The 12,081-nt window shown below is 42.6% G+C and overlaps 1 protein-coding gene across 2 annotated transcripts in view; it reads right to left on the bottom strand.

Annotated features, from left to right (window-relative positions):
• LOC143765192 (bactericidal permeability-increasing protein-like) overlaps nt 1-12,081 on the bottom strand; it is a 52,498-nt gene extending 40,417 nt beyond the window's left edge. Inside the window, exon 1 of one of the 2 annotated variants that reach the window (XR_013213337.1) lies at nt 11,849-12,064. Coding sequence is in view for 1 of the 2 variants with exons in the window: in XM_077251622.1 (XP_077107737.1) it covers nt 11,849-11,963 (115 nt within the window). In the remaining variant the exon portion in view is untranslated. Of the gene's footprint in view, nt 1-11,848 lie in introns of both variants that reach the window. The other variant, XM_077251622.1, reaches the window with a different exon arrangement.

Below are 12,081 nucleotides of genomic sequence, written 5' to 3'. Positions count from 1 at the left end.
ACCCTTTAAGGGTATGTTCACATGTTGTCTTTTTCAGGTGAATTCCACCTTAAATCCACCTCAAAAAAGTGCTAAAAGATGCCAAAAAGAATGAACATATACAGACCATTGTCAAAAACACTTGTTGTACATATTTTCAGAACTTTTGGAGTTCTTTAAACTCCTATGTGGCCTGTCAATTCTTCAGGCAGTTTCCATTTGAAAGCTGCTCACTAGTTTATACCTACAGTAAAAAAAAAAAAAAACACCAGCAGCAAGAAAAGACCAAAGAGACAGCAAAGCAGACCATTCAGGAAAAACATCCCCAGCATTGTTGTAAAGCATTTTCTGCTTCCAAAACAAACAAAGTAAACCAGTGCTTAAAAGATGCCGTGAGCACATACAGACAACAGTGATTTTTCTGATACACAAAATAAAGGACTAATTCCATCAGTGATTTTTATTTAATTGTCGTCAATGTTTGGTCAGCTTGACAGTTTTCACTATCAGTGTTTCATTCGTAATTTTCTCATATTCAAAATTCAAACAATTGCAAAACTTCTCTTATCCATTGCAATTTCACAGACGGCACATAGATGGCTATGGTGTGCTGTCCACTATGGTGTGCTGTCCACTATGGTGTGCTGTCCGCTACGGTGTGGTGTCCGCTACGGTGTGGTGTCCGCTACTGTGTGCTGTCCACTATGGTGTGCTGTCCGCTACTGTGTGGTGTCCGCTGCGGTGTGCTGTCAACTATGGTGTGCTGTCTGCAACGGTGTGGTGTCTGCCACAGTGTGTTGTCCGTTATGGTGTGTTGTCCGTTACGGTGTGTTGTTCTTTACAGTGTGCTGTCCGTCACAGTGTGCTGTCCACTATGGTGTGCTGTCCGCTATGGTGTGGTGTCTGCCACAGTGTGTTGTCCGTTATGGTGTGTTGTCATTTACGGTGTGTTGTCCTTTACGGTGTGCTGTCCTTTACAGTGTGCTGTCCGTCACAGTGTGCTGTCCGCTACGGTGTGCTGTCCGTTTCAGTGTGCTGTCCGCGACTTTCACAGTCTCATATATTGGAATGTGAAATTTTGATCCATGACTAGACGTGCCTCTGTGACATTTTGCGAGAAAAAACACAAACATGTAAACAGACCCATAGACTCTAATGGGTACATGTTCTATCTAGATCGAAAACATATGTGAATCACAGACTAGAAATTATGCTTTTAGGGCATGTGCACACAAGGTTCTGCCAAATTTCTCCAGTGGGAAAGACGCAATGGCAAAAAAACTTTAGTTGTGGAATTGCTGTGAATTTGTCACAAAAGAGAATCTCAATCACAATGAATGATGGCAGCAAATTTTCCAATGTTAAAATCCAAACAGAAAATATACTGCTTATATGCCTCGTGTGCACATAACCTCAGGGTGAATCCATACACAAGACTCTCTGCATCTAAAACTTGATTCCACTCATCAGAAATGGATTGTTTCTGCAGCATTGGCTCCACAAAACTTAGAAAACATTGCATACAGAGCCAAAAATTAAGTCAATTTCTTAAAAAAAAACTAAAGACTTGATGAGCCACCAAATTATTTTTAATTAGTACGCAGAAGACTAAAAGATTCCCTGTCCACCAAACTTTTAGCAAGAATACTTCATATCTGATCTGCTGAAAACCCCTTTGGTCAGCTATAAATTTCTTTCCAGTCCCAGTTTGGATTGTGAAACACCTCTAGGAGGAAGTTTACATTTTGTAATAATGAACTTTTTACTTTATTGCAACAGGTTCGATGACAGATGGACAGATGGGATTTTTCCTTCAAATTGCTCAACCAGAGAATATATAATAATTGAAGCTAGGTGTGATAACAATAATAATATCATGTAAGTAAATCGTATACACTGCACCCCCACTAAATGAAGACCAAAATTGACTTTTGCAAAATGTAAATAAAAAATCAAATAGTCACAAAGAAAAATACAGTGGGTAAAATGTCAGGTTTTTGTCATGTAAAATAAATCATACCAAGAAGAATAACTTCAGAGCTTTTTCTACTTTTACTTCAATGTCACCCATAATCAGTACAATTCAATTAAAAAAAATGAACTGAAACCATTTTGTGTGGAAGAAGAAAATTCAAGAACTACAATAATGTGGTTGCATAAATATGCAAACCCAGTGGTGTAATTAGAGTCCAATGGGCCCTAGTGCAAAATTTGGACCTGGGCCCCCATCTGCTTGTTTGCCAGATATATGAACCCTTGTAGAGTTCCAGATCATGTGACGACATATGTGTTCGCCCTCTCATGTAACAATGTCCTCCATCCTGTAATAATGTCCTCAATCCTGGCACCTTCCTGTAATAATGCCCTCCCTTTGATAGCCTATTTTCCTCCATCCTGGGCCCCTTTCTGATATAATTTTGTCTTACCTGGTATAATGACCTTCATCCCCTTTGTGGTATAATTTCCCCAATATTGGGACCATTCCAGTTATATATGTCCCCCATCCTGGTATACAGCCCCCACCTTGGGCTCCTTCCTGTAATATATGTCCTCCATCCTGTAATAATGTCCTCAATACTGGCCCCTTTCTGCAATAATGTATCCCATCCTGGCCCTTTCCTGTAATAATGCCATCCCTTCTAGCCCCTTCCAGTAATAATGTCCCCCATTCTAGTATAATGTCTCCATCCCGGGCCGCTTCCTGTTATAATGTCTCCCTTTCCTAGCAATATGTACTCCATCCTGGGCCCCTCTCTGGTATAATGTCTCCCTTTCCTAGCCTAATTTCCTCCATCCTAGGCCCCTTTCTGATATAATGTCATCTTACCTGGTATAATGTCCTTCATCCCCTTCGTGGTATAATGTCCCCCATCCGGGGTCCATTCCAGTTCTATATGTCCCCCATACTGGTATAAAGCCCCCCATCCTGGGCCCCTTCAAGTAATACATGTCCACCATCCTGGGCCCCTTTCAGTAGTATATGTCATCCATCCTTGTATAATGTACCCTATCCTGGGCATCTTTCAGTAATATTATCCTTGTTCTGTTGCTCTTCTCCAACAAATCCAAAAATTAAACAAATCTACTCACCTTCCCCTGCACCTACAATGTGCGGTGTCCTCTTACACAGCTGGTGCAGAAGCCAGTAACAGACTTCAGCATGCAATCAACAGGCGGTGCATAATGGCAATGCCATGTGCGGCCAGTGACTTGCATGCTGACGTCAGCTGCCAGCTCTCTCTGACTACGATCATTACTCCCCTGTGCACACCAAAAAAGTAATACCTTGTTGAAGTACCTTTTGGATTTATGACAGCATTTAGTCTCTTTGAGTAGGAGTCTATCAGCACGGTAAATCTACAGGTGCTTCACACAAAATTAGAATATCATCAAAAAGTTAATTTATTTCAGTTCTTCAATACAAAAAGTGAAACTCATAAAAATGTAAAACTCATATATTATATAGAATTATTACAAACAGAGTGATCTATTTCAAGTGTTTATTTCTGTTAATGTTGATGATTATGGCTTACAGCGAATGAAAACCCAAAAGTCATTATCTCAGTAAATTAGAATACTTTATAACACCAACTTGAAAAATTATTTTAAAATCCGAAGTGTTGACCTACAGAAATGTATGTTCAGTAAGTGCACTCAATACTTGGTATGGGCTACTTTTGCATCAATTACTGCCTAAATGCGCTGTGGCATGGAGTTGATCAGCCTGCGACGCTGCTGAGGTGTTATAGAAGCCCAGGTTGCTTTGATAGCAGCCTTCAACTCGTCTGTATTGTTGGGTCTGGTGTCTCTCATCTTCCTCTTGACAATACCCCATAGATTATCTATGGGGTTAAGGTCAGGCGAGTTTGCTGGCCAATCAAGAACAGTCATACTGTTGTTTTTAAACCAGGTATTGGTACTTTTGGCAGTATGGAGAGGTGCCAAGTCCTGCTGGAGAATGAAATTTCCATCTCCAAATGCCTGTTGGCAGAGGGAAGCATGAAGTGCTCTAAAATTTCCTGGTAGACGGCTGTGCTGACTTTGTTTTTGATAAAACACAGTGGACCTACACCAGCAGATTAATGTTCAATCACCGCACACTCTTTATAGATGCTTGTGAAGACTTTATTATACAGATGTATTTGCAGCGCCAACACAGTTCATGAATAAGGAATTGGTGCAGGGATAAGAAGATGGTGAGGCGACAAGAACATTAAAGTTTCAACCCTCGTAGGGTCTTATTCATATAGTCGCTGTTGGCAAAGTTCACTGAACAGTGTAAAGGATATCCTGCTTGCAAAAGGATACCTGGGTCCTGCGCACCTGCGCCTTGGATTGTAGGGTGAATTGTGTTATCGCTGCATTTACCTTATTTTTCAGACTACAAGACGCACTTTTTCCCCCAAAAAAAAGCCCGGTAAGCAGCAGAGCCGGGTGAATCCTGTTGTTAGCTGTGGTGGCGGCCATCTTCCAGAGGCCGCGCGTGCGCAGATGGAGCGCTCTGCTTCCCGGGGCTTCAGGAAAATGGCTGCGGGATGCGGCGCGTGCGCAGATGGGAATCGTGCCAGCCATTTTCCTGAAGTTCGTGGCTTCAGGAAAATGGCCGCCGCGATCTCCATCTGCGCACGCGTGGCATCCCGCGGCCATTTTCCTGAAGCCCCGGGAAGCAGAGCGCTTCATCTGCGCACCCGCGGCCTCGGGAAGATGGCCGCCACCACCGCTAACAACAGTATTCACCCGGCTCTGCTGCTTACCGGGCTGCTGCATCACCTCACCGGGGAAAGGGACCCCTCTGACGCCATACCTCTCACTGCGCCTCCTCATCCCAGCACCTCCTGATCCCAGGACCTCCTCATCCCAGGACCTCCTCATCCCAGGATCTCCTCATCCCAGGACCTCCTCATCCCAGCACCTCCTCATCCCAGGACCTCCTCATCCCAGCACCTCCTCATCCCAGCACCTCCTCATCCCAGCACCTCTGCCGGTAACCACTGCTGCAACCCTCCCATGGGCACTAGGCCGTGGCGTTGCCCACCTAAGCAGGAAGGGACCCTGCTCAGGTGCACGCCGTACCGCATCACCCCACCTCTGCCGACACCATGCCTCCTGTGACCCTGCTCTGCCACCGCCAGCCCTCAGGTAAGATACTGTAAATTCGGACAATAAGACGGACCCACATCTTATAAAAAATCTTTTTTTCTGCAATTTTCACTCCAAATTTGGGGTGCGCCTTATGGTCCGGTGCGTCTTATAGTCCGAAAAATACGGTACATCTGTATAATAGAGTCTTCACAAGCATCTATCAAGAGTGTGCGGTGATTGAACATTACTTTATTACGGGGATTGCCATCCCACTTCACCAGCACCTCGGATCTCAGCAAGAGTGCTCGCCACACTATCTGTCTACACTAGCAGATGACATGGCTCCTCAAACCATCACTGATTGTGGAAACTTCACACTAGACCTCAAGTAGCTTGGATTGTGTGCCTCTCCACTCTTCCTCCAGACTCTTGGACCTTGATTTCCATATTAAATGCAAAATTGACTTTCATCTGCAAACAACACCATGGACCCACTGAGCAACAGTCCAGTTATTTTTCTCCTTGGCCCAGGTGAGACGCTTCTGGCGTTGTCTATTGGTCATGAGTGGCCTGAGACAAGGAATGCGACACTTGTAGCCAATGTCCTGGATACGTCTGTGTGTGGTGGCTCTTGAAGCAATGACCCCAGCAGCAGTCCACTCCTTGTGAATCTCGCTCAAATTTTTTAATGGCCTTTTCTTAACAATCCTTTTAAGGCTGCGGTTATTCCGGCTGCTTGTGCACCTTTTTCTACCACACTTTCTCCTTCCACTCAACTTTCCATTAATATGCTTGAATACAGAACTCTGTGAACAGCTAGCTTCTTTAGCAATGACCTTTTGTGGCTTACCCTCCTTGTGGAGTGTGTCAATGACTGCCTTCTGGACATCTGTCAAGTCAGCAGTCTTCCCCATGATTGTGGAGCCTACTGAAACAAACTAAGAGACTTTTTAAATGCTTGGGAAGCATTTGCAGGTGTTTTTTGTTAATTATTCTAATTTACTGAGATAATGACTTTTGGGTTTTCAATGGCTGTAAGCCATAATCATCAACATTAGCAGAAATAAATACTTGAAATAGATCACTCTGTTTGTAATGACTCTATATAATATATGAGTTTCACTTTTTGTATTGAAGAACTTAAAGAATTAACTTTTTGATGATATTCTAATTTTGTGAGAAGCACCTGTAGGAATTGGCAGTCTTTGTCCACTTTTCCTTGCAGTCGCACTCCAAATCTGTCAGTTTACGAGGGAATCTGTTATGTACACTGCCCTCTTGAGGTCAACCCAATTCAGATTGGGATTCAGATCTGGGCTCTGGCTGGGCCATTCAAAAACTTTGATCTTTTTCTGGTAAAGCCATACTTTTGTTGATTTGGAGGTATAATTAGGGTTGTTGATGTTCTGGAAGGTGGTATGATTTTTTCACTTGACAAAAATCTAGTATTTTAACAGGGGAACAGGGGTATGTAGACTTTTCAAATGTACTATATCTAACTTTTATATCAGCTTTAAAGTTTCAGGTTGAATTTGCAAACAAATTTAGATTCTTCAATTGCTATATTCCCAGGAGTAGGACCGATAATTTGTTCCCTTGTGAAGGTTTCTTCATTACATTGCCCATGTGGTCTACAGATAGAAACTGGAGGCTGGAATTGAGGTCCACGTTCCTCTGGAAATTGTCCTGCTTTTGTCTCAGAAGCAATGGTACCCAAAGAATGATTTGGAGATGTGGGCAATACAATGAAGAGGATTTCATGAAGGAACTTCACATCCATACTAATCTCGGGATTATGGTGTAAGATGCAGGGGCGGACATACCGCATGTGCAGCCCGCACGGCTGCACCAGGGCCCAAAGGTGGAGGGGGGCCCCTGCAGAGTGGCAAATAATGAGGGCAATCTGGCCTTTTAATCCAGCCCGAGACTCCATGTGTGTCTGTGTGTGTGTAGAGATGAGGGAGAACATGCAGAGAGGTGAATGGTGCTGTGTTTGTCGGTGGAGGAGAGGGCAATGATGGGGGTGACGGAGAGGGCAATGATGGGGTGGTGGGGGAGAAGGCAATGATGGAGATGGTAGAAAGGACAATGATGGGGGTGGAGGGGGAGAAGGCAATGATGGAGATGTAGAAAGGACAATGGTGGGGTGGTGGAAAGGGCAATAATGGGGATGTGGCGAAGGAGGAAATGATGGAGGTGGTGAAATGGGTAATGATGGTGGGGAGAAGGCAGTGATGGAGCTGGTTGAAAGGACAATGATGTTGGTGGTTGAAAGGGCAATAATGGGGTGGTGGAGAGGAGGAAATGATGGATTGGAATGGGCAATAATGGGGTGGTGGGGAGAGAAGGCAATGATGGTGGCAGTAGAAAGGACAATGATGGGGGTGGTGGGGAATGAGGCTATGATGGAGGTGGTGGGGAAGAAGGCAATGATGGAGGTGGTGGAAAGGGCAATGATGGGAGTGGTGAGGGAGAAAGCAGTGATGGAGGTGGTGGAAAGGACAATTATGGAGGTGGTGGGGTGAGAAAGCAATGATGGAGGTGGTGGAAAGGACAATGATGGGGGTGGTGGGAGAGAAAGTAATGATGGAGGTGGTGGAATGGGCAATAATGGGGAAAAGCCAATGGTGGTGGTGGAAAGGACAATGATGTCGTGGTGGAAAGGGCAATAATGGGGGTGGTGGGAGAGGAGGAACTGATGAAGGTGGTGGAATGGGCAATGATGGGGGTGATAGTGGAAAGGACAATAATGGTCATGGTGGAAAGGGCAATAATGGGGTGGTGGGTAAGAGGAAATGATGGAGTTGGTGGGGAAGAAGGCAATGATAGGGGTGATGGAGAGGGCAATGATGAGGGGTGGGGGAGAAAGCAATGATGGAGGTGGTGGAAAGGACAATGATGGGGTGGTGGGGGAGAAAGCAATGATAGAGGTGGTGAAGAGCACAATGATGGGGGTGAGGAAGAGGACAATAATGGGATGCAGGGGAAGGAGGGCAATGAGGGGCGGGGGATTGGGATGGGAAGAAGGGGGATTTATAATGGATTTAGGAACAGGAGAAGTGGAGGAAGATGTTATCGCTTATTATGTTTAACACAGTCCCTTAGTATATAGTGTACTCACTTATCATACATAGCACAGCTGCTTAGTATATAGTGTACTCACTTATGTATAGCACAGTCCCTTAGTATATAGTGTACTTGCTTATTATGTATAGCACCATCCCTCTGTATATAGTGTAGTCACTTTTTATGTATAGCACAATCCCTTAGTATATAGTGTACTTACTTATGTATAGCACAGTCCCTTAGTATATAGTGTACTTATTATGTATAGCACCATCCTTAGTTGCATAGTTCCCTCTTTCATTATGTATAACACTGTCCCTTATTGCGCACCATCCTCTAGTTATATATGGTGCCTCCCTTATTAGATAGCTTTCTCTGCTGTTATGTACAGTGCTATCTCTTACATAGTGTATTCTTGTTATTGTTGTTATTCACAGCACCCTTTTTATTACATAGTCCCCTCTCTTCTTAGATACAAAATTACTGCTGATGGAGCAGTCGGTGACCAGACGACCAGTCCATCAGCTCCTCCATTAGAAAAGGAGCTTTCCCATGCTCCATCAGCAGTCATTGCATTATGCATCTAGCAAGACAGGATGGTATGTAATAAAAAACAGGGCTCTATATAATCCAATATGTAAGGGACGGTGCTGTACATAACAAGAGAGGGCACTGTATAATAAGGGATGGCAATATACATAATAAAAGAGACTATGTAATATATATACATGTATATGTGTGTGGCTATATATATATATATATATATATATATGTAGCTTTGTCGCCATAAAAGGAGGGGGGCCCAGACACATTTGTTGCACAGAGGCCTCAAGCTGTCAGAGTCCGCCCCTGCTGGGATAGCATACTATATTCGTCCATCCTGCTACACTAACAGTTTAGTGCTACATTGATTTTTTTAGTCGTGGTCTCGTGGATCATTTCCTTTCCTTGTAGTAGTGCTCAAAATCTGTCAGATTGTGAGGGTATCTCCTGTGTACAGTGCCCAATTCAGGATTCAGGTCAACCCATACATTTTCTATTGGATTCAGGTCTAGACTCTGGCTGGTCCATTCCAAATCTTTGAATTTCTTCTAGTGAAGTTGTGTTCAAAGATGAAATTCCTCTTCATTTACAGTTTTTTAGCAGAGAACTGAAGGTTTTGTCACAAAACTGTCTGATATTTGGAACTGTTCACAATTCTGTCTACCCTTACTAAAGCCCCATATGCAGCTGCCAAAAACAGCCACAAAACATAATGCTGCATCCACCATGACCATTTTCGCAGTGTTCGTTAGTATACAGTGGGGGAAATAAGTATTTGATCCCTTGCTGATTTTATAAGTTTGCCCACTGACAAAGAAATGAACAGTCTATAATTTTAAGGGTAGGTTAATTTTAACATTGAGAGACAGAATATAAAAAATAAAATCCAGAAAATCACATTGTATAAATTGCATACATTTATTTGCATTTAGCAGTGAGACATAAGTATTTGATTCCTCTGGCAAACTAGACTTAATACTTGGTGGCAAACACCCTTGTTGGCAAGCACAGCAGATGTTTTTTGTAGTTGATGATGAGGTTTGCGCACATGTCAGGAAAATTTTTGGTCCACTCGTCCACTCCTCTTTGCAGATCATCTCTAAATCATTAAGATTTTGAAACTGTCGCTTGGCAACTCGGAGCTTCAACTCCCTCCATAAGTTGTCTGTAGAATTAAGGTCTGGAGACTGGCTAGGCCACTCCATGTCCTTAATGTGCTTCTTTTTGAGCCACTCCTTTGTTGCCTTGGCTGTATGTTTTGGGTCATTGTCTTGCTGGAAGACCCGGCCTGACCCATTTTTAATGTCCTGGCAGAGGGAAGGAGATGGTCACTTAGGATTTTAAGGTACATGGCTCCATCCATTCTCCCACTGATGCGGTGAAGTAGTCCTGTGCCCTTAGCAGAGAAACACACCCAAAACATAATGTTTCCACCTCCATGCTTGACAGCGGGGATGGTGTTCTTTGGGTCATAGGCAGCATTTCTCTTCCTCCAAACACGTTGAGTTAATGCAAAGACCTCAAAATTTGTCTCATCTGACCACAACACCTTCTCCAAATCACTCACAGAATCCTCCAGGTGTTCACTGGTAAACTTAAGACAGCCTGAACATGTGCCTTCTTGAGCAGGGGGACCTTGCGGGCACTGCAGGATTTTAAACCTTTACGGCGTAATGTGTTACCAATGGTTCTCTTGGTGACTGTGGTCCCCCTGTTTAGTTTTAGGCTGATCTCTCACCTTCCCCATTATCAAGGACACCCATGAGGTGAGATTTTGCATGGTGCCCCAGATCAATGGCGATTCACAGTCATTTTGTATTTCTTCCATTTTCTTACAATTGCACAAACAGTTGTCTCCTTCTCACCCAGCGTCTTACTTATGGTTTTGTAGCCCATTCCAGCATTGCGCAGGTCTATGATCTTCTGCCTGATACCCTTATAAAGCTCTTTGGTCTTGCCCATGTTGTGGAGGTTAAAGTCTGACTGATTAATTGAGTCTGTGGACGGGAGTCTTTTATAAAGGTGACTATGTAAGACAGCTGTCTTTAATGCAGGTAACAAGTTGATTAGGAGCGTCTAACTGGTCTGTAGGAGCCAGAACTCTTAATGGTTGGTAGTAGATCAAATACTTATTTCTCACTGCAAAATGCAAAAAAATGTATAGAATTCATACAATGTGATTTTCTGGATTTTATTTTTGCTATTCTATCTCTCAATGTTAAAATTAACCCACCCTTAAAATTAGAGACTGTTCACATCTTGGTCAGTGGGCAAACTTATAAAATCAGCAAAGGACCAAATACTTTTTCCCCCTACTGTATCTAATGCCTTGCAAACCTTTTTCTACCCTTCTCCTAATATCTTGCAACAATGAGATCCCTCTGCTGTGTTTTAAGCTGTTTATGGGTCATGGCCTTTGCTATAAAATGCATCTAAGAAAATGTTGTGAAAATCCTACTAGAACAGCTGCACTTTATATGGGGTTAATCATAATCACTGTAAATGATGGTAGCTTTGTACTGAGTACTATTTAAAATTAGTTTAAATGTGATTGGCTTATTCTGGACATATATGAGGGTGTTCACACTTATTGCAACCACATTTTCTTAGTGTTATTTTTATTACCCTTTTCAAAATTATGTCAGTTTATTTGTCAATAAGATTTGCATAGATATGGATGACATAAAGGTGGGAAAAGTTCTGAAATGATTCTTGTTGGTATGATTTTTTCTACATAACTTGTAATTTTAACAGGGTTATAAACTTTTCAATTCCATTGTATACACACTTATATAACATACCAAGCCTCATCTTATTATTATGCTTTATAACTGATGGTAGTTATTACTTATATAATGACATGTAACATAAAACAAACATTAATTATCACACAGTACTCCAGAAAGTATAATCATTCTAGTATTAGAATACATAGATCATTTAATATTAGGTCCTATTTACTATGGCACACAGCAACAAAACTTACACATTATCACACCTTATCTCATTATGATCCCCAAGCTGAAGCCATAGATCTTGTACTTATATGTGGGCTTATCTTATGGGGAATCTGCATGCATATATTCTAATGCTCAAATTACATATGTAAATACCAATTTGGGGACATGTTTGAGAGATTTTTAGGACCTGCTATTCTTGAACTGATTGTATAACATACCATAATCCAGCCCATTCTGTGTCAGTCTCACCACGAATCCTGGGTTCCCAGCACCTGCTGCAGGTAGATATGCAGCCATAGAAAGGAGCAGAAGTGTTAAAGACGAAGATGCCATCTTTCCACTGAAAAGTTTTCAACATTAGGTGCTCTCCCTTTGTCTGTAAGCCTATATTTCTTGTATTTATACAGCACTCACATGGAAACTCAAACAAGGAAGTAAAAAAGAGAAGAAT

The sequence above is a fragment of the Ranitomeya variabilis genome, chromosome 4, assembly GCF_051348905.1.
Source record: "Ranitomeya variabilis isolate aRanVar5 chromosome 4, aRanVar5.hap1, whole genome shotgun sequence".
NCBI classification, from domain to species: Eukaryota; Metazoa; Chordata; class Amphibia; order Anura; family Dendrobatidae; genus Ranitomeya; species Ranitomeya variabilis.
The sequence above is the reverse complement of the archived record's forward strand: the minus strand, read 5'-3'. Positions and strand labels throughout refer to the sequence as shown.